This window comes from Loxodonta africana, chromosome 12 (genome assembly GCF_030014295.1).
Source record: "Loxodonta africana isolate mLoxAfr1 chromosome 12, mLoxAfr1.hap2, whole genome shotgun sequence".
NCBI classification, from domain to species: domain Eukaryota; kingdom Metazoa; phylum Chordata; class Mammalia; order Proboscidea; family Elephantidae; genus Loxodonta; species Loxodonta africana.
This window is the reverse complement of record NC_087353.1, coordinates 12124374-12148095: the sequence shown is the minus strand read 5'-3', so window position 1 is coordinate 12148095 and position 23722 is coordinate 12124374. Positions and strand designations below refer to the sequence as shown.

At 41.2% G+C, this 23722-nt stretch overlaps 1 protein-coding gene across 7 annotated transcripts in view; it reads left to right on the top strand.

Annotated features, from left to right (window-relative positions):
- Nucleotides 1–23722, top strand: part of EIPR1 (EARP complex and GARP complex interacting protein 1) — a 191067-nt gene that overhangs the window by 96609 nt on the left and 70736 nt on the right. For 5 of the 7 annotated variants that reach the window (XM_023550394.2, XM_023550396.2, XM_023550395.2 and 2 more), the window contains one exon: nucleotides 20429–20585. The exons of 1 other annotated variant lie outside the window; for it this stretch is intronic. In XM_023550394.2, the coding sequence (XP_023406162.1) occupies nucleotides 20429–20585 (157 nt within the window). Of the gene's footprint in view, nucleotides 1–1977; nucleotides 2124–20428; nucleotides 20586–23722 lie in introns of those variants that run through there. One more of the 7 variants, XM_023550397.2, reaches the window with a different exon arrangement.

Below are 23722 nucleotides of genomic sequence, written 5' to 3'. Positions count from 1 at the left end.
ATAGACCAGAAACTGCGTAATAACACACATACCCCCACACATGCACAAAGAAAAGGGTGCCCTCTCTGGGTGAACACAGAGTTTGGCGAGTAGACAGCACCGCGGTGTGAGTGGGAGACCAGCCCAGTGCACAGCTTTGTGTACAGAATGTTGGTAAGCCCGTGTCCCCCACCTGTCCCCTTGGCTGGGCTTCCTTGTATAGGAAACAGTGTCCACAACTGTACACAGCACCTTTCAGCAGGATAGAGGTGATAGATGACCAAGAAATCAGAAAGAAGGAAAACAAGCAGTGGCAGCAGGAATGCAGTGGCTCTTAGAAATGACGACGGGAAGTGTCAAGCAGTGGACACTTTGATTGCTTAGAGAGCCAGGGATGAGGTGAAGCAAGAGAAGACAATGTGTAGTCAGTGGAGGGGGGCAGACACCTCAGAGCTCTAGCTCTGGGACACATAGCTCGACTGGTTTTGTCTGAGGGCCTAAGACCAGCGTGTCTGCCTCAAAGTGCCCTTGAAGGCAAGCTGTCTTCTGTTGAGCTGTGCCATTGTTCACTGAGCACTGTCATATTCAATGAATATGTATTTGTAGAAGCTGTTCCAAGATTCCTTTAATGAAATAAAGGATAGAGACGCCTCCCCCATACACAAACACACACACATGCACGCGTGCGCGCACACACACACACACACTGAAAAAACTTGCTTGGTAATATTAAAATCAGACTGGACCTTTGCACCTGACTAGAAAAAGGCAAGCTCATTTATTAAAAAAATATTTCTGACATTCTTACTATCTACCAGGCATGTTCAAGGCAGTGAATTAGACAGCCATGGTCCCCGCCTTCCTGGAGCTTAAATTTGAGGGGGGTGAGAGGGAGATATCATTAACACGTTAAAACATTTATCCAAGTAGAAATAATGGTTATAATGAAAAGTAAACAGAGAAATGGTGCCAGGTCAATGTAACGTTGGCTCATCTGCACCCCACCCCATCCCTCACGCCAGGCCATGAGGTTAGAAGAACTCTGTGCAGACGCCATGTCATGGAACACTGTTACTCATGTGAGATAACCACCTAGAAACCCCACCAGGATGTAGAGGAAGGCTAGGCGAAGAGATAGGAGACTGGGTTCAGTTTTCTTCTGTGCAAGCTAGTGTAAGTTGCATAACTTCTTTGAGGTCTTTTTCTCTTACTTACCTGGATAATAAGGGCACTGAACGCAGGTAGCGATGGATACATGACAGTACTTTTGCAAATACTGAATTTCTAAACTGGTCTAAGGTGGTATTTGCTACATAAGGTGAGCAGTGTGGGAAGAATAAAGTTTGGGAATATTATGACTGCACCCTTCCTCATCGCCGCCACCCCCAAGTTAAAAAATCAGAAAGAATGGGGGAAAACTCACTTCCGTTTCTACTTTAAGGTTGTTACTAAAAAATGGTGAAATAGGCTGGATTATACAAAAGTCAGTTAAAATATATGTTTTTCTTTCTCTCCTTATACAAGCTGTTGGCAGAAATTCAGCTTATGGGCTATAGGCTGCACTAGGATAATTAGTAAGCCAGATGAGAGCCTGTTAACTTCTTTTTAGCCAGCCCATTGCCATCGAGGTGATTCCAACTCATAGCAACCCTATAGGACAGAGTAGAACTGCCCCGTAGGGTTTCTAAGGGGTGCTGGTGGATTCGAATTGCCAACCTTTTGGTTAGCAGCCAAACTCTTAACCACTGTACCCTCAGAGCTCCTTTTTAACCAGAGACATTTGATGTAAGTTAGAGATATTATTTAATTCCAATAAATCATATGATATATGATGTAACTGAAATGTTTCATGTTGTGTTTATAGAAATTGTATTTCACTGATTCGCTCCAGGACTTTCTGCATCAGTCCTACTGTTGACAGACTGGTGCAGATTGGTCATTTACTGTTCTCCATCCTCTTTAGAACTGATCTTTATTGAGTGTCTACCATATATCATGGACTGTAAGTACATTCCAGTTTTCATCTCATTTAATCTTTTCAAAATCCGTAGGAAGTGGGCATTATTATTCCATCCACATTTTACTGTTGAGGAAGCTGAGGCTCAGTGAGATTATGTAATAACTCGCCCAAGGTCCCACAGCTGGTAAGTGGCAGAGCCAAGATTCTACTATTGATTTGTGTGACATCCAGGAAATCCTCCTAAATGCTACCCCATGCTGCCTCCGTGGGCTTAGTGTGAAATACCACTCCCACCCCTCCCCAGTACCTTACTGAACAACGTAAATCTTTCTATGTATAAATCGTATTGATTGAATACTTCCATAGGAGGTTTTTTTGATATTTTTCCCTTGGGAAAATATTAGAAGCCTAAAACTATCAATCACCAAATCATTAGCTTATCAAGAAATGAAGGTAGGAAGATGCTTTCGAGGGTTGGAGAAGAGTTCATTTTTTTTAACACAGTCAGGTACCAGAGTAGTTTTATAATGGGGAAAGTGACCCATCTCTTAAAGGTGACGCTTACCATTTTTGCCTTAGCTAATGCTGATCAATTAACTTTCTGTTTTAGTGGGAACATGGATAGGTCACTGTTAAGCAAGCAGATCCTTTGATGTCAAACAAATGTCACTGTTTCTTTTTTATAAAACCAAAAAACCAACCCTGTTGTCTTCGAGTGGATTCTGACTCATAGCAAACCTGTAGGACAGAGTAGACTGCTCTATAGGGTTTCCGAGGCTATAATCTTTACGGGGAGCCCTGGTGGTGCAGTGGTTAAGAGCTTGGCTGCTAACCAAAAGGTCAGCAGTTTGAATTCACAAGCCACTCTTTGGAAACCCTGTGGGGCATTTCTACCCTGTCTTATAGGGTTACTATGAGTTGGAATACCTCTACTTGATGGCAGTGGGTTTGGTTTTTTAGAGTCTTTATGGAAGCAGGCTGCCACATCTTTCTCCTCAGAGTGGCTGATGGGTTTGAACTGCCGCTCCATTATTGAATAGACCCCTTATTAAAGTGATCGATTGAATGATTGATAGCAGCTGTCAAGTCAGCTCTGATTCATGGAGACCTTATGTACAACAGAACAAAATGTTGCCTGGTCCTGTGTTACCCTCACAATTAGCAGCATGTTTGAGTGCATTGTTACATCTATTGTGCCATTTCATCTCACCAAGACTCCCCCTCGTCCTTGCTGGCCCTCTGTTTGATCAAACATCATGTCCTCCTGCAGAGATAGCTCCCTTCCGTTGGTGTGTGCAAAGCAAGCTGGTTCGACGGTGTGCTGTTGTGATCCACAAGGTTTTCACTGGCTAATTTTGGGAAGTCACTCACCAGGTTTTTCCTCCTAGTCTGTCTCAGTCTGGAAGCTCCACTGAAACCTGTCCACCATCGGTGACCCTGCTGGTATTTGAAATAAAGGTGGCATAGCTTCCAGCATCACAGAAATATGCAAGCCACCACAGTACAACAAACTGATAGATGAAAATATGTAGTATCTCTCCTTTGCAACAATGTGAGAACCTTAGAACACTTTAAATCTAACTTTTATCCCACTCCTATCTTGCCAATATTTTATTTTTATCTTTTGGAATTTTTTTCAATCTCAAACGTAATATTTATCATTTTCATTGTTGTTATTCTGTCAGTATTTGAGTGTTTTCAAGATTTTTGCCCTATGTTTTCCCCAACTTGTTTTTTACTTTGATTTTAGACCTTCTTTCTGGGATCATTTTCCTTCTTTCTAAGGTACAGCCTTAGAAACTTCCTTAGTGAGGGGTCTTTTGGAGGTAAATTGTCACAGTTTGGTTTATCTGAAAGCATCTTTATTTCTTGAATAATAGTTTAACTGACTGTACAATTCTAGATGGACCTTTTTGTTGTTGTTGACACTTAGTTTCACTGTTTTCTGGTTTCCGTTGCTGTTCCTGAGAAGTCTGCTATCAGACCAGTTGCAGAACTTAGGTAGCTTTTAAAATTTTGTCTTCATTTTTGATGGTCTCATTTTCAATACAGTGTGTCTCGGAATTAATTTATTTTAATTATTTATTTATTTATTTGGAAATAGTTGTGCTTCCTGAATCAGAAAATTTGTGTACCTCATTATTCTTAAATTCTAGAAAATTCTCAGTTATCCTGTCTTAAAATATTGTCTATCCTTTACTGTGTTTTTTCTTTTGTGATTCCAGCTAGAAGTGTGGTAGACCATCGCAGTCTTTAAACACCACGTTTCATCATTTTTCTATCTCTTTGTCTTTCTGCGCTATATTCTTGGCAGTTTTTTGACGTCTTTATTTCAGTTGATTAATTCTCACCAGTTATTTCTAATCTGCTGTTTAACTTGCCAACTGAGGCTTTGATTTCAACAATCATAATTTTATTTCTAGACATCTCTTTTGGTTGTCTTCAAATATTCCTGTTTAGTTTTGATCGTCTTTTACTGCTTTCTCATATTTTTATGCTATCTTTTGTTTTATAAAACATTTTTAAGATTCCAATATCTGAAGTTATTGGAAGTCTAATTCTACGATTAGTTCTTTTGGCCAACTCTCACTCAAGATGACTATTTTCTTCATGAATTTTATGATGTTTTATTATAAGTGCGTATTTGACTGATCTAAATCTGGAAATCCTCAGGCTGTGGGAACATCTTCCACAGAGGATTTGCCTTTGCCCTTGGCATATGCCTAGGGGCACTGATAACTTAGGACTTCTTAAGTTGTGTTCTTGACTTAGGATTTCCTGGACCATGCAGGTGGTGTCAATTCAGACTCTTTTAAGGACTAATGTAGGTTACAGATTTTTAGCGTAACTCTTATTTTTCTACCCAGAGCCATGCCAGTACCAGTACCAGTACCGGTACCAGTTGCTGTCGAATCGATCCTGACTTGTGGAGAACCCACATGTGTCCGAGTAGAACTGTGCTTCACAGGGTTTGCAGTGGCTGGTTTTTCAGAAGCAGTTCGCCAGGACTTTTTTCCGAGGCACCGCTGGGCGGACTCAAACTTTCAACCTTTTGGTTAGCAGTTGAGCGTATTAATTGTTTGCGCCACTCAGGCACTCTTTCCCTGAGCCATAGCTGAGATGAGCAAGTTTTCTTGGTATGTCCTTCTGCCCACTAGAGAATAATTTTTTCTAGCCCATTCTTTTACTGAGAATATAGCCCTTCAGGATTCTAGATTTTTACAGAGGACTCAGTTTCATCTCTCTACCCTTTGTGGGCCTAAAGCCTAATGTCCTGTTCTATATGGAGCCTTTAGATGTTTAGTACAGGGAGATATTGAAAAGGCTGTCATAGCTTATCATCGAGGTTTCAGCATCCTCTTTATTTTTTCCTCCTAGTCATATTCTTTACTTTCCTGAAAGCTATGCATTTAAAAATATACCTAAGTGTTTTATGGAAGGGAGAATTTTTTCCAAAATGTATAATTAGCTGCACTGCTAGGATCCAAAGTCCTAGAATCTACTAAGTTGATAAATGAAATGTTCATTAAGATGTTGGAAGAGAAACATAATCTCAAAACCTTTACTTCCGTCCTGTGCTTTAAATATAAATATCAAACCGTCTGGTAGCTATTTTCACCTAGATATCCCCTGAGCATCAAGTGTAGCTCAGTCTAAACTGTTTTTTCCTCTGAGTTACTCATGTCGGTGAATGATGCTACTGTCCTTTTAGATATCTAGGCGAGTTTATCAGTGAGGGTCAAAGAATCACGCCAAGTATTTCAAACAAAGGGGATTTAATACAGGGAACTGGGAATGCAGGCCAAAGGGGATGCTGAAGCAACACAGATGTTAGTTACTACAGGAAGCAACTACTACCTCTATACTGAGGGACAAAATGAAAAGGTGTTGTTATTAGAACCTAGGAGCTGAAGGAGATGCCCCTGCATAGCACACACTCAGCACACACTGGGGTCACTGGCTGAGATCCACAGAATAGGTTTTCTTGGAGTCTGTACTCCTTAATGAGATATATACGGATATACTCATGTTCTGTGTTCATTCTGAGCGGTCCATCCACATACCTTGTTTTTATGCCTGTTTCTATTCTTTCTAACATCTTGATCGTATGGCCAACATGTAAGTCACTGCGCCCAAATCAGTAGAGATCTGTGTCTCTGGTCATTTTTCCATGTAGGCAAAGTGGACAACCAAGTATCCTGCTCAAAGTTTTATCTACTGAGATGATTTCTCTTTACTACTTTCTTTCGTGACCCTCCTGATTAAGAGCTGAAATGCTATAGCAGCCCATTTCCTGTTGATGCCAATGTGTTAGACAGAACCATCTGTAAGCAAAGAGAGTTTTTCTTCCTTCCTCAGCCGGTCATAGGGAACTCTCAGTGAGATCCAAGGAGTGTCTTGAGCGATGAGGCAGTGCAGCAACTCCAGGTTCTGTAGGAGTCTGAGCCACCTGGTTATGCAACTTATTCATGCTTTCAGGACCTGCTTGAACCTATTTTGTTTGGAAGAAAGGAAATTCCCATTTGATGATGGAGTATTGCTGCAGATGTCTGTCCTTATCGCTTGATTCATTCATCAGATAGCACCCCTTTTATGACAGGCTCCTCAGGTTGCATAGTATTTGGTATTCCGTGGTTAAGGGTCAAGTAGCAAGGCAGGAGCTGTATCTTGAAAGGAGAATAGTTATATGCAGAAGAGGGTGCAGCTTGGCTTCAAAGCCTGCCCTAGAGGTCTGTGCTGTGATTCTCCCACTGAAACTTGCTGGAAGCTCCATACAACATTCTTATTTGCCATTGACATTTCGAGTACCAGTAGAAACGGTGGGTGCCTAGACCTACTTCAGAACCTTCTCTTACTGTAAGTTCCACTCAGAACTGTCAGCCTTACGTGTTGCTAAACGGGAGCAGCACTGTCAGTGTGCGATATTTAAAAAGGTACACCACACGGTGACCTCTTTGTGGTGAAGTACCCCAACATGCTCCAGATCACCGGACCCTTAGAAACTTCACCGAGGTAGTGAGCCTTTGAATTTCTGCAGGGCTTATTGCCCCACTTGCTTGCGCCTGTTTTACCAAAACACCTAAGGTATTTGATACCTCTTTTTCAACAGGTCCAGCCAGCATGATGTCATTAATGTAATGGATCAGTGTGTTCTTCTGTCAATATGACCAAGGTCTCTGTGGACTAGATCAGAGGTGTATCAGTCTAGGTCCAGTCAGGGGGTAGAAACCAGACAGTAGATTAAGCATGGAACGTTTAATATAAAGAATTTTTAATTATAATAGAAGAGTGACTATAAGATATAAGAAAAATATATGGTACCCTAAGACTGAGGAAGGATACTCAAAGAGGGAAAAATTTGGAAGGAGTTCAGACCTCACTGGAGAAGGTCTAGTTCATTCTGCTGAATAGTAGAGTAGTTTGCTGGTGTAGCTAGGCTGGAGCTGATCTGCTGTCGTGGAGAAGCAGCAGGCAGCCCTCTAAGGGCAGGTGAGGAGCAGATGGTCGGCAACTGGTGGTATGGGTGTGCAGTGGGGTGCAGAGAGGGAAGAGCCCTCTAGGCTGCAGGCCGGATGCAGATGGACCTTGCGGGGAGCTGTAAGAAGGAGCGTCAGCTCGCCGTGAACCCCCTGAACGGGGGGCCTGCATGCAGGGGCTGCAGAGGGAATCGGAACACCGACATGGCAGAAGGCTTTTGGACGCAGGCACAGGTCGGAGGCCTGCTGGAGTTGGGAAGCCTTCAGGGCACTAGTTTCGGTTGTGAGTGGGCCACAGGTTGCTGAGAGGCTGTACGTTCTGGGCCCACAGCTGTGGCAGAGCCCCACCAGACGTCCTCACATCCACACCACTCAGAACCAAACCTTCTGCAGTGTCCACCCAACGCCGTCTACTGAGAAAGCTAAACATTGTGTGCCCACTTTAAAGGAGAGCTGCTCCCAGGGCTTTTGTTGTTTATCACAAAACAACATATATTATATTGAAGGTGCACTCAGAGCTGAGGAGCAGTAAACTGATAACTGACACAAAGGTCAGCAAACTGTTTCTGTAAAGGGCAGGTAGTAACTGTTTTACTGTGTTGGCATTATGAGCCACTTAGGTCTCTTTCTCATGCAAAGCCATTCTTAGCTCGTGGGCCAAACAGAAACAGGCAGTAGGCTGGATTTTGCCAGTGGGACCTAGATTGCCAACCCCTGGACTCGATTATGGCAGAGATCATAAGAGTGTTGATGTAGGTTTGAGGCAAGATGGAGTCCCTGGGTGGTTAAAACTGTTAACAGACTTGGCTGTTCTCATGGATTGAATTGTGTCCCCCCAAAACATGTATCAACTTGGTTAGGCCATGATTCCCAGTATTGTGTGGTTGTCCTGCATTTTGTGATTGATGTAATTTTCCTATGTGTTATAAATCCTCATGTTTGCCTGTGGTTAATGAGGCAAGATTAAATTATGTTAAAGAGGATTAGGGTGGGATTGTAACACCCTTACCTAGGTCACATCCCTGATCCAATGTAAAGGGAGTTTCCATGGGATGTGGCCTGCACCACCCTTTATCTCTCAAGAAAAGGGAAGCCAGCAGAGAATGGGGACCTCATACCAGCAAGAAAGCAGTGCCAGGAGCAGAGATTGTCCTTTGGACCTGAGGTTCCTGAGCAGAGAAGTTCCTAGACCAAGAGAAGATTGGTGACAAGGACCTTCGTCCAGAGCCGACAGAGAGAGAAAAGTCTTCCCCTGGAGCTAATGCCCTGAATTTGGACTTGTAGCCTACTAGACTATGAGACAACAAATTTTTCTTTGTTAAAGCCATCCACTTGTGGTATTTGTTATAGCAGCACTAGATAACTAAGATAACTGCTAACCAAAAGGTTGGTAATTTGGAGTCCACCCAGAGGCACCTCGGAAGAAAGGCCTGGTGATCTACTTCTGAAAAATCAGCCATTGAAAAGCCTATGAAGCACAGTCCTACTCTGACACACATGGGGTCACCATGGGTTGGCATCTACTTGATGACAACTAGTGGTGGTGGAGGTGGTTGATGCAAGACAGTGAGCAGGTACTGTTGCCCCTGCTGGGTGATAAGGAACTTCCTCTGGTGGTCCTTTCATATTGACATTGTGGGGGTGGGGTGGGGTGGAAACTAGATCAATCTCTGTATGTCAGAGCCAGCGCTGTGTTGTTTTGCCTCTGTAACAGTAGCGGATCTGAAAGAGCAACTGCAGTTGGAGTCACTTTCCTGATAAGTTGATGTTGATCTACTGTCATTCTCCAGGAACCTTCTGCCTGCTACACGGGCCAAACAGGTGTGTTTAATGGAGGTATGAGAAGAATCAATGCTCCGGCATCTTTTAAGACTGATGGTAGTCCTAATCTCTCTCATTTCCACCAGCATTGCAGTATTGCTTTTGGTTTACTATTTTGATAGGGAAAGGAACTTCCAGGGGCTTCCATCTGGTCTTTCCTATCATAATTGGCTCTGTAATCTGTGTATGGAGTGCCATGTGGGGATTCTGCCAATGCCAAGTATGTCTATTCCAATTATACGTTGAGGAATTGAGGAAGTGATTATAGATTGGATATGCCAACCCCACTGAGCCCACTGTGAGATGGACTTGGGCCACAACTCCATAAATCCCCACTTTGACTATTATCTGTGGTGATGTGTTGAGTCTCCTGGGATTGGCATCAATTCCGAGTCTGTGCAGCAATTCTCATAGGTCTGGATGTTTCCCTTACCCCATGGCACAGTCATCCTATAAAATAGCCACAGGTTCTTGTAGGGAAGGCTTTGAGGAAACATTGTAGTATATTTTTATGGCAGTGTTAGAGCTCTCGCTCAAGGGGACTCTATGTCTATGAAATGTTTTAGGTCTTGAGAACCCAGTAAGAGGCTGTGACTCTCTGTTGTTGTGACTGAAGTCAGATTTCTACCCCCCGCCTTGAATTTTCCTATACTGTTGATCAAGTAATATTTGAGTAGTCTGCCCATATCTTTTTTATCCTCTCTTTTAGTCACCGCTAAAGATCCCTTTGGGTTAAAATATCCTGATTGGCATTTCATTCCTGTGCCTACCTTGTTTCTGGCAGTTACGTCCGGTCAGCCTCTCCCGTTTCTTAATCCCATCCTTCCTGAGTAGGAAGCTGAAATCAAGGAGCTTATTTGCATAATGGTGTCTCCCTCTGTCATCCCACTGCCTTCAGCAGTCAGCTACCGCAGAGCTTTTCAGGGATGCTGGTGCTCCCCTCCCTGATGCTTGGAGAATGACAGACAGTAGGTAAAAATCTGCATAGTAAGAAACCTGATGTCGTCGTCCAACTCTCTCTTCATCAGATTCTGTCTTTCCTTTGTCCCATTATTACAGTCATTCTCTACCTCCTGTGTACACAGGCTGTGTGATTTATGTATGTCTACTGTATCGACTCGATGGCAGTGGGTTTGGTTTTTTTTGTTTTTTGTTTTTACTGTCCTTAAGGTGGCTCAGTGGTTAAGAGCTTGGCTGCTAACCAAAAGGTCAGGAGTTTGAATCCACCATCTGCTCCTTGGAAACCCTATGGGCCAGTTCTACTCTGTCCTATAGGGTCACTGTGAGTTGGAATCAACTTGAGAGCAACTTTTTTTTTTTTTTTAACTCTCTTTAAAACATTTAAAAGCCTCCCACCAAACCAAACAATTGCCATCAAGCCAGTTCTGACTCACAGTGACCCTGTAGGACAGAGTAAAACCACCCCATAGGGTTTCCAAGGCTGTAGATCTTTACGGAAGCAGACTGCCACATTTTTCCCCCAGGGAGCGCCTGGTGGGTTTGAACCGCTGACATTTCAGTCAGCGGCTGAGCATTTAACCACTGTGCCACCAGGGCTCCTCATTTAAAAGTTCAGTGTAGAAAAGTATTTCCAGATACAAATCGCTGGGCCATACTATTGTGTACACCAAGTCATACCTGTGTTAGTTTTTGCCTTAGTAGAGCTGCATTCTACTTCATTTATCCTGCCCAGCCTGTGTCAGACTCATAGAGATGACTGAAACTGCTAAAAATAGCCCCAAGATTCTTAATATGCTCACTATGTTGCAGTGCCGTACAGAAGCGTTCCCCCCACTACAGCTGGGGATCAGATTATGTCCCAGAGCCGGAGCATTGTTAGCCCTTTAGTGGGAACTAACTGTAGATGCTATTCACGGTCATAAAAGGTTCTAATCTCCTTTGAATTCCTCTAAGCCTTTTGACTCAGTAATCCCTTACAGCAGTACACTCCATGGGTACAGTTGGCAGCCTGAAGTATGCCTCTTCCATTTGTTTTGCCCTGATTATCTTTTTATCTCATCGAGTGCCTTTTGGCTCTTGTGTTACATGTAAAAATTAGATAGTGGCGTCAAATTGGCCTTAAAGACACAACTTGATATTTTCTATTTCAAAGCAGCGGACTATTATATATGAGTCAAGAGATGTCATTCCAGTCCTGGCTTTGCCGATTGATACTAAGCTGTGTGACCTTGGAAAAGTCAGTTAACCTCACTGGGCCTCAGTTTCTTCATTTGTTAAAATGAAGGGGCTGGATTCATTCAACGTGAGCTCTCAGTTCCCTTCTACTCTGATGGCCATTTGTTCTCTCACTGTTAAGTCAACAGGAACGGGGTGACTGTGTGAGGTGACACTGTATTTTATGCCATAGACTTTGTTTTATTTATTTATTGTATTTTAGATGAAGGCTTACAGAACAAACTTGCTTCTCGTTAAACAATTAGTACACATATTGTGACATTGGTTGCCAACCTCACGACATGCCGACACTCTCCCCTTCTCGACCTTGGCTTCTCTATTACCAGCTTTCCTGTCCCCTCCTGCCTTCTTAGACTTGGTTTTATATAGAAGCCATGGTCCCTGTCTTCTGGGGGCTCCCATTCATTATAGTGTTTACTCAGCACAGACAATTACATTACAAGACCTAATTTCAGGATATTGTTAAGAACTGAGATAAAAGATGAATGCCTCACTGGTTATTGTAGCATCTTTCCTTCTAAAGATAAGTTTTTCCTTCTTAAAAGCACCTTAGTTTCTTTGATAGCTGTTATACATGAGTTGAATGGTCTGTTGAGATTTATACAGATACGGTAATCTAAGAGTTTCAGGACCAATTTGTATATCTCTATGGTTTTTTTTTTTTTACCACATGGATATACTGCTTCCAATGTTTCTTATTTAGTACTCTTTACCTTCAATTTCGTCTGCTTCTGAGAGTTTGGAGAGTTTCTGATGATGCCTACCATATTCCTTGAACTTAAAGCCCCTTCTTTAATCAACAAAATTTGAAGCTTTGTGTATTTCTGGGATCAGTGATGTTGGCAAATGCCTGCTATATGCAGATAGCTATCTGTGACTTTCTAGTTTTCTTCAGAATGATTCCTATTATTTACAGTTTTTCATTAAGGGCCTTTGGATTCACCTTGTACCTATCACATCTTTAGATTAAGTTCTGGAAAGAAAGTTTTATAATCTTTCTGAAAATCTAAATAAATTTCTATTCACTAGAAATTCCTTTAAAATTTTGTCTCTTATTTACCAACTTTTAGAAAAATATATTGGTTCAGTAGCATTTTGCAAAGGTATCTAGTGAGATTTTCTTTTTGTATTATTATGAACTCATAGATTGTTAACTTTGTTTTTGTTTTCATCTTTCATAGTTATTGTTTGTTCCAATCTGTCTTGCCAGTGGGAGCCTCTTTTTGGCTCCTCGGCTCTTTTGACATATCCCAATAGTGTTTGATAGCTTTCTTGTTTTTTGTACACTGGAAACTCTTCGTTCAGTTATTCAGTTCTTACCAGGAATGCAAGGATGGTTCAACATTAGAAAATCATCAACTTAATCCACCTCATAAATAAGACAGAAGAAAAGAATCACATGATCATCTCAGTCAATTCAGAAAAGACATTTGATAAAGACACCCATTCCTGATAAAAACTCTCAATGAAATAGGAATAAAAGGGCAATTCCTCAACATAATAAAGGGCATCTGACAAAACCTTGGTGGTGTAGTGGTTAAGAACTGCGGCTACTAACCTAAAGGTTGGCAGTTTGAATCTACTAGTTGCCCCTTGGAAACTCTGTGTGGCATTTACTCTGTCCTGTAGGTCACTATGAGTTGGAATCGACTCGACAGCAATGGGTCATACAAAACCAACAGCCAACATCATTCTTAATGAAAAGAGGCTGAATACATTCCGTCTGAGAATGGGAACAAGACAAGGATGCACTTTATCACCACTCCTATTTAGCATTGTGCTGGAAGTCCTAGTTAGAGCAATAAGGCAAGAAAAAGAAATAAGGGGCATCCAAATTGAAAAGAAAGAAGTAAAACTCACTTTTCACAGATGATATGATCCTATATATAGTGAACCCCAAAGATTCCACAAGAAGACTACTGCAACTAAAAGAAAGAGTCAGTAGAATAGCAGGGTACAAAATCAACATATAAAAATCAATTGGTTTCCTATATACCAATAATGAGAACTTCAAAAATGGAATCAGGAAAATAATACCACTTACAATAGCCCCTAAAAAGAAAAAATACTTAGGAATGAATCTAACCAGGGATGTAAAAGAACTATACAAAGAAAACTACAAAACACTATTGCAAGAAACCAAGAGATCTGCATAAATGGAAAAAGCATACCATGTACATGGATAAGAAGACTCAAGATTTTGAAGATGTCAATACTACCCAAAGCAATCTACAGATATAATGCAGTTCTGATCCAAATACTAACAGCATTTTTTAATGAGATGGAAAAACTAATCACAAATTTTATAAGGAAAGAAGCCCCTAATAAGCAAAGCATTACTGAAGAAAAAGAACAAAGTAGGAGGCCTCACACTACCTGATCTCAGAACCTACTGTACAGCCATGGTAGTCAAAACAGTCTGATACTGGTACAACGACAGGCACATAGACCAATGGAACAGAATCGAGAACCCAGATGTAAATACATCCATCTGTGGTTAGCTGATCTTTGTCAAAGGACCAAAATCCATTAAATGGGGAAAAGACAGTCTTTTTTTTTTTTTTAATTTTTTTTGTGCTTTAAGTGAAAGTTTACAAATCAAGTCAGTCTCTCACACAAAAACTTACATACACCTTGCTACATACTCCGAATTGCTCTCCCCCTAATGAGACAGCCCACTCCCTCCCCCTCACTCTCTCTTTTCGTGTCCATTCTATCAGCTTCTAGCCTCCTCTACTCTCTCATCTCCCCTCCAGACACAACATGCCAACATAGTCTCAAGGGTCCACCTGATCCAAGAAGCTCATTCCTCACCAGCATCCCTCTCCATCCCATTGTCCAGTACAATCCCTGTCTGAAGAATTGGCTTTGGGAATGGTTCCTGTCCTGAGCCAACAAAAGGTCTGGGGCCATGACCACCGGGATCCTTCTAGTCCCATTCAGACCATTAAGTCTGGTCTTTTTACAAGAATTTGGGGTCTGCATCCCACTGCTGTCCTGCTCCCTCAGGGTTTCTCTTTTGTATTCCCTGTCAGGGCAGTCATCGATTGTAGCCGGGCACCATCTAGTTCTTCTGATCTCAGGCTGTTGTGTAGTCTCTGGTTTATGTGGTCCTTTCAAGACAGTCTTTGTAACAAATGATGCTGGCAAAACTGGATGTCCATCTGGGAAAAAAAATGACACAAAATACATACCTCAAACTAAACACAAAAACTAACTCAAAATGGACCAAAGACCTAAATAGAAAGCCTAAAACAATAAAGATCATGGAGGAAAAAATGGGGATAATGCTAGGGACACTACTACATGGCATAAATTCAATATAAACAATAGCTAACACAACCAACAACACACAAGCTCCAGAGGATAAGCTAGATAACTGGAGTCTTCTAAAAATTAAACACTTTTGCTCATCAAAAGACTTCACCAAAAGTGTAAAAAGAGAACCTACAGACGGGGAAAAAATTGTGACTATTACAAATCAGACAAAGATCTAATCTCTAAAGTCTACAAGAAAATCCAACACCTCTACAACAAAAAGACAAATAATTAAAAAATAGGCAAAGGAAATGAACAGACACTTCACCAAAGAAGACATTCAAGCGGCCAACAGACACATTAGGAAATGCTCACAATCTCTAGCGGTCAGAGAAATACAAATCAAAACCACAATGAGATACCGTCTCACCCTGGCATTACTGGCACAAATCAATAAAACAGAAAATAACAAATGTTGGAGAGTATGCGAGGAGATCGGAACTCTTAGGCACTGCTGGTGGGAATGCAAAATGATACAATCTTGTGGGAAAACTATATGGCACTACATGAAAAAAAAGAAAGCTACAAATAGAAATACTATTTGATCCAGCAATCCCACTCCTAGGAATGTATCCTAGAGAAATAAGAGTCGTCACATGAATAGACGTATATACACCCATGTTCAATTGCAGCATTGTTCACAATAGCTGAAAGATGGAAACAACCTAGATGCCCATCAACGGATGAATTGATAAACAAACTGTGGTACATACACACAATGGAGTATTACAGAATGCTAAAGAACAATGACGGATCTGCAAAACATCTAACAACATGGATGAATCTGGAGGGCATCATGCTGAGTGAAATAAGTCAATCACAAAAAGACAAATATTGTATGAGACAAATATTATAAAAATTCATGAAAAGGTTTACACACAGAGAGAAACAAACAGTCTTTGATGGTTATGAGGGAGGGGAGGAAAAGTCCTTAACTAGTAGTAGAAAAGTGTTAACTTTGACAAAGGGATCCAGACAACACACAATGTAGGGTAAGTCGGCACAACTTGACCAAGGTAAAGTCATAGAAGCTTCCTAGATACACCCAAACAGCCTTGGGAACCCCATGGGGCAGTTCTCTGTCCTGTAGGGTCGCTATGAGTCAGAATTAACTTGAAGGCAATGGGTATGGCAAAGCTGTAAATGCATATTGTTTTTCTCTGCAAACCGTTCTTGTCCTGTTTTTGATTAGGATAGAAAGAAAGCAATTATGAGGTCAGTGTCTACATATCTGGTACCCAAGGTCATGTTAATCTTCTCTAACAGAGATTTCACATCTGGCACTGCAGCTGCTATCAGGGCTGCTACTTTTGTTGGGTTTATGGTAGTCTCCAGTTATTCTCCAGGATCTGTTGACTTTCTGCAGAGGTCAGAATGGTAAATTAAACAAATTCTTAGTATCCTTGATCCTTAAGGGAGGCACATGAGTTCACCGTCCCTCTGACGGGATGGGGTTAGTGGAAGGGAGTGGGTGGCAGCTTCAGAGGCTTCCATGTAGCCTTTCCTCTAACCCCACAAGCTACAAACCCAACGTGGAAGTAACATCAACTTTCTATATGTCAATCCCATTATGCATTCACCATGGGAATGAACACCGGGTGGGTCTGTAGACCCAACGGATCTACTGTAAGCCAGACTTTGGCTGGGACTTCATTTATTATCTGGCCCCCTTATGTTCTCGCTCTAACAGGGGACGTGATGACACTTTGTGTCTCTTTTTTCAATGGGCTATATGTCTTGATGCTGGCTCAGATCCAGAACTGAGTAAAAGATCATGACTGTTCTGAGGTGACTTGCCTCAGCCTCCTGCTCTGTATGTATATTTGTACATATGTATTATATATAGGTTTTTTAAAATTATATATGTATGTCAGCATCTAAATATCTCTCTGTATCTATATGGAAGGAACCCTGGTGGCACAATGGGTAAAGTGCTTGCGTACTAACCAGAAGGTCAGCGGTTCAAACCCACCAGCAGCTCTGAGAGAGGAAAGACCTTGCGATCTGCACCTGTAAAGATTGCAGTCTTGGAAACCCTATGGGCAGTTCTACTCTGTCCTAGGGTCGCTATGTGTCGGAGTCAACTTGACAGCACACAACATCAGCGTACCTATATGCCGGGCAGTACTACTGAATAGTACCCTATTCCATTGGTTTATTTAAAATTTCTTGTCTTGTCTTTCCAAGTAGCTTTATTGCTCCAAGGATTGCCATCTTCTATTAAGCATCTTCACAACTCTCTGCTAGTTGAGCTTCCTTGGCTGGGACTCGGGCTTTGCTGGTCATTACGATAATTGCTTAGGGTCACTATGAGTTGCAATTGACTCAGTGACAGTGGGTTTGGTGTTTTGGCTTAACTTCTGGCAGTTAAAAACCATCACCAGGCCTATATTACTTTGGGCCAGATTTAACTGTTGGAAGTAGGGGGCTGTCACAAAGCTTATTATTAACTAATCAAACCATGTGACAACCTCTCCTAAGAGTGGGATGGTCATCAGAAAGTGAATATTCAGCTGCCAAAGTGTTTGTACTATTTCAGTCTTTCCAGCAATGTATGTATGAGAGTTCCAGTCACTCTACATCTTTGCCAATACTTGGTATTGCTGGTCCTTTAAAAATTTAGTCATTCTAATTGGTGTGTATTGTATCTTATTTTAGTTTTATTTTGCATTTTTTCTGTTGGTAATAATGTTGAGCATCTTCCCATGTGACTGATTACCATTTATATACTTTTGTGAAGTATCTGATCCAATCTTCTGCTCATTTTTAAAAATTGAGTGTTTTGTCTTATTAAGTTGTAAGAATTGCTTATATATTCTAGATGTATATTGTGGGATATCTTTTTTATGAATATTTTCTCCAAGTTTTGTTTCATTTTTTTAACCATGTCTTTCCAAGAGCAGAAGTTTTTAATTTTGATGAAGCCCAATTAATTGTGTATTTTGGTGAATAGAAATTTTAATTTTAAAGTAGTCTGATTTATCAGTCTTTTAAGATTAGTGGTTTTTTCTGCCCTGCTTAAGAATTCTTTCCCTGTTCAAAGGTCATGAGGATCTTCTAATGTGTATTCTGGAAAATAATTGTATTATTTTAGAAAAGAATTTCATATTTAGATCTTTGGTCTGTCTAGAATTGATTTTTAAGTATGTTGTGAGGTAGGATTCAGGATTCATTTTTTAAAAAATTATGGGTATCCAATTGATCCAGCATCATTTACTGAAAAGACTACCTTTGTCCACTATGCTGCAGTGGCATTTTTGTTGTAAAGCAGCTGACCATTTTAGCAAGGGTCTGTTTTTGAATTCTATTCTCTCTCTACTGGAGCACTGGTGGCACAGTGGTTAACAGCTCCACTGCTGACCAAAAAGTCTGCAGTTCGAATACATTCGCTGCTCCTTGGATGCCCTGTTGGACAGTTCTACTTCCTCCTCTAGGATGGCTATGAGTTGGAATCGACTTGATGGCAACAGGTTTACTCCCTCTGGGCTTCTTATCTATCTTTGTACTTTATAAAACTAAATGGATATCTGGTAGTATAAATTATCCAGTTTTGTCTTCTTTATGACTCTGGGCTATCTGGGCTGTTTGCGTTTCTATATAAAGCTTAGGACGTTAGAAACAGCTTGTTGAGTGCTATTAAAAAAATAAAATAGCCTCCTGGAAGTTGATAGGAGCCCTGGTTGCCCAGTGGTTAAAGATTAGCCATTTGAACCTGCCAGCCGCTCCGCAGGAGAAAGATGTGGCAGTTGCTTCCATAAAGATTTACAGCCTTGGAAACCCTGTGGGGCAGTTCTACTCCGTCCTGTAGTGTCACTATGAGTTGGAATCGACTTGACGGCAACAAGTTTGGTTTGGTTTTTGGAACTTTGATTGGTATTCATGGATTCCTTATAATACTGAATTTTCCAACCCATGAACATGGTATATCCCTCCATTTATTTAGGCCTGTAATTTTTCTCAGCAGTGTGTTTTTATTTTATCATATACAGGCATGTGCATCTTTAGTTAGAGTTGTTCCTTAGTCTTTGATTTTTAAATGTTATTATAAATATCATTTTTCAAATTTCATTTTCTAAGCTTTTGCTGCTAATCTATGGATATATAATTGATTTTTACTAATATGTGTCTATAGATATATCTATCTTCCATCCCTCCCTCCCTCCCTCCCTCCACCCATCCACCCACCCACCCACCCATCCACCCACCCACCCTTTTCCTTTAAACCATAATTCCTTTAGACTCAACAAGATATATGAAATGAATACTACATTTGGCATCAGAAAATCTGGGTTGACATCTCGATCCTTCCATTTATTATTTATTTGATCATGGGTAATAATAGTGATAATAATAATATCCATGAAGCTAGGAATTTTGTCCACTGTGTTCACTGCTGTATTTCTAGGTTGATTAGTTGGTATTTAGGTTGAAGGATCATTGTTGCTAATGAGAAGTGTTAAATTTTTCAGGTGTAATATAGGTCCTTCTCATTTTTATAATGCCATTTTTTTTTCTTAGTTAATATATAGGAAAGTGTTCTTTCTTATTCTAATGTAATTCTGCATTTGCTACCAATTAATGATTTAATGTCGAAACCTGTTTATTGTTCTACCATCATTTATTAAAGGTCATCTGTAAAGGGCATGGTGTTTAGCACATATACAGTTTAGCATTGAATGGAAAGCAAGTTTTGAAAGGATTTACATTTCAGAGTTTCTGATTACATTTTTGTCTCATAGTGTTAAATCGGATTTTTTTAAAAAAATTTTGTATTAAGTATTTTTCTTAGAGGAGCACAGACCTATAGCCCAGCACATTTCCTGAAAACAAGTGATGCCGTATGACTTTAGTGTCTTAGTCCACACAGTAACTTTTCAAGGTGCTGCAAGAATGCAGACTCATGCAGAACTTAAAAATAAGGAACGTCAGGCCTCTGAGAGAAAGGCAGGATACTGAGTAGCCAACACCAGGAACACATAAGTCTGGACCCTATTGTTATAAAAAAAAAATAAGAGAAGCTATATTGTTGATGTGGTTGGGAAGGTAATGGAGAGTGACAACGCCAGGCACTGTACCTCCTCTGTCTGGTGTGCCCAGGCGGAGGTGGCCAGTAAAACCCATATGGACTTCAGCTTGTTACCCCTCTGAACACTTTTACCTTCTGGTTCCCAAACACTTACCACCATAAGTAAACTGAGGTACAGTAATACTAATGACAGTATTTCCATGTGGAATATTTTTCAGTGTATTTAATGTCTGTGTAAGAGGATCTAATAAAGCGACGAGAAAAAAAAAATCCACTTAATGTCAGTCTTAGAAAGAAAGGCGCCACGCACTCGGTAATTATATCTCCAGCCCTCCATTTTGCACCCTTTTTGAAGAACCGTTGAAGAAGAACGGAAGAAAATCGATTTTGAGGAAATTAAATTTTCTTATGAAACAGAATGGTGGTTTTTAAAACAAGGGAAAAGTGGGTTAAATATATGCTAATTACGAAGCTGTGCCTTGTTCTGCTTGCCGACTCCGGGTCTGTGCCTTTTCTCTCCACTGCCTGCAATTTTAAATATTTTAAAGAGCAGATGTGCCCTGCTTATGGATTTTGTGTAAACGTTGCTGCGCTGTGTACAGACTGTGGGCCGCATACCATGCTCTGTTGACATTATCCTCTGTTGCTTAGCTTCAGACAGTAAAGTCCTGACATGTGCGGCTGTGTGGAGGATGCCGAAGGAATTGGAATCAGGCAGTCATGAATCCCCTGATGATTCATCAAGCACCACGCAGACCCTGGAGCTACTCTGTCACCTTGACAACACAGCCCATGGCAACATGGCCTGGTAGGATTCTGCATATTTTATACACCCAGAACAAGCCTGAAGGTTAGACGGGTACTCGAGTTTCATACAAAATTTTATATTGCAGAAGCTACATTACACACTTTTAAAAACTTCGTTCTTTAAAAAAAAAAAAAAAAATGGTACAAATTGATTCCTGCCCCCCAGTCCCAGTTGTTCCCTAGATTAGAAACATTTATGGAAATCCTACCCCAGACATTGTCGGAGAGCCTGCGTCCTGTTCTTTTTCCTTTTCATCTAAAGTCAGCATTGTACACAGTTACCTGACGTAATAATAAAACAAGTCAGTCACTGTACAGCATTTAATTTTTATATTGCTTTTTAACTTCGAAAATATGCTTTCATTCAGAAATCTTACACGTGAATTTTTTTTTTTTTTATTCATGACTTCGGGTTAAAGGCTTATAATTTCTTTTTTTCTGTGAACTAAATATGAATACACTGTGTGCCCGCTCATGGCATATCCCCAAGTACTCCATGTCTTCATTCTCATATTATTTTCCCCCATCTGTCATATCGAGTATCCAGGGACTGAGAGATGTGAAAACCCTTCATTATGCGCTCCCTGGCCAGTTGCTGTATGAGTGTTGGGATAGACGATTTTATGACATCCATCTACCAGGCAGCTACTTGGTAGGCACCAAGAGACCCCCCTCGGAATACTGGTACACGTGACCGCTGAGATAATTGAAGCCTAGGTAAATTTACAAAGCCATGTTTTCTGAAAGGGACTCCGGGAGCATAGTATTGCTATGGTGTGTAGAAATATGAAAATGGTAACACTTCTGTTTTTGTGTGTGTATGTGTGTATGAGACATCCTCTGTATCATCTTTTCTGTCTTAGTCAACTCTACCCATTCAGTTTCACTCGGTAGTGTTTATTAAGCATCTGCTCTTTCTGCCACACTCTAGGGATAGCAAGGTGAGCGGGTTGGGGGGCCGGGCCTCAGAGACTCGTAATCTCTGAGGGAGACCAATAGTGTAAACATCTAACTGTGATACAGGACATGCTGTGATATATACTGAAATCATTGCGGACTCTGTGCCGTGGGCCCCAGAGGAAGAAGCGATTAACGTTTACTAGAGGAGTTGAGGAGGGATTCACTTTGCAGGTAACATCTGGAGCTGGCACGTGAAGAGAGGTTCAGGCTTCCATCGTCAGGATTTGGGTATTGAAGTAGTAAAGGACAGCAGTGTTTCAGGGAAAACCCAGTTTGTGGCTCTGGAATGCATTTTATGTCCTAGTTTGTGATAGATTTTATTTTGTAATTATTATGCTATCACCAGGGCAATATTATTTCTCCTTACAGAGGTGTGTTGAATATTAAAATCAGCAACCAGTCTTGAAGAATAAGGTTCTTGAAGGCACATGGGAAACCCTAACGCCTGCAGGAGGTATTGCCTAGACTGTGTCTCTTTACTGCTGGAGTGCAGAATGGCGTTGGTTTTCAAAGTTGCCATCTCTGTGCAGATTAAACATCACCATTAAGATTTCCGGAGCCCTGGTGACACAGGGGTTAAGAACTCGGCTGCTAACCAAAAGGTCAGCAGTTCGAATCTACCAGCCGCTTCTTGGAAGCCCTGTGGGGCAGTTCTGCTCTGTCCTAAAGGGTTGCTATGAGTTGGAATCGACTCGACAGCCATGGGTTTTGGTTTGGTTTATTAAGATTTCCACATTTCAGACAATAACCACATTTTCCCAGCCAACAAATGGTGTGCGTGTGTGTGTGTTTTCCAGGAGATATGCCAGTCACAGGGGGAACAGACATGCATGAGACAGAGTCCAGGTCCCCAGTCAGTTTGGTGAGATTGACATATACAGAAAACGTCAGTGTCGTGTGGCAGGTGCCAAGTTAGAGGTCAGCTCAGAGAACAGAGTCTGGCCCTGCCTGGGGATCAGGAGCTAAGCGAGGGGCTGTCAGACTGCTGCCCGCAGCTTCCCCCCTTGGTTCAAATACTCTATAAAATATACCATCCAGAAAAGTGTGCCACCTATCCATGTATGTGTCATAGGGAAATGAATATTAAGTTAACATGTTAAATCTGGATCATGCATACACACATATGAAAGAAAAACTTGCAATGAAGTAATTGCTGATATTTTAACCCACCCCAATTAAACTGTGCTTCACAATTCATCCTGGAGTGCTACTTATTTTTATTTTTCTGCCATTATTCAAAGAGTTTCATGAATTCTGTTTTTGTTATCCAATAAATTGTTACATATCCTTTTTTAAATTTTTTTTACCTGGAGATAATTATAAATTCACATGCAGTTGTAATAGAGAATACAGAGAGGTCCTATACTCCCTTCAGTTCCCCCCCGTGGTAACATCTTGCATAACTATAATACAACAGGAAGTTGACATCAGTGCAGTCCACCTGTTGCTGTTAGTTTCAGTGGCATCAGTTCCAACTCATAGGGACCCCAGGTGTGTAGAGTAGAACTGCTCCACGGGGTTTTCGAAGCTGTGACCTTTGAGAAGTATGTTGCCTCTTTTTTGAGCCCAGGCAGAGCAGACGTCTCTGGGTGGTTTGGAACTGCCAGTCTCTTGGTTAGTAGTCTAGCACGTAACCATTTGTGCTACCTAGGGCTCCTACCTTGTTCAGATTTCACCAGGTTTACATGCACTAATGAGTGTATATTTAGTTCTATGCCATTTTATCACATGTGTAGATTCATGTAACCACCACCACAGTCAAGATATAGAACAGTTTCATCACGAGGCTTCCTCGAACTACCCTTTTATAAAAAACCAAAACAACCCGTTGACCGTCGAGTCTATTTCAACTCATAGCGACCCTATAGGACAGAGCAGAACTGCCCCATAGGGTTTCCAAGGAGCTCAGGGGGGATTCGAGCTGCTGACCTTTTGGTTGGCAGCCAAGCTCTTAACCACTGTGCCACCAGGGCTCCACCCTTTTATAGCCACAGCCTATTTACTCTTCACCTCCGTGTCCCTAACCCCTGCCGACCACTAATCCGGTCTTTATCTTATTATCTTGTCATGTTGAGAATGTATGTAAATGGAATTATATGCTTTGTAACCTTTGATACTGACTTCACTCAGCCTAATTTCCTGGAGAATCCAAGTCGTTGCCTCTATCAGTAGTTCCTG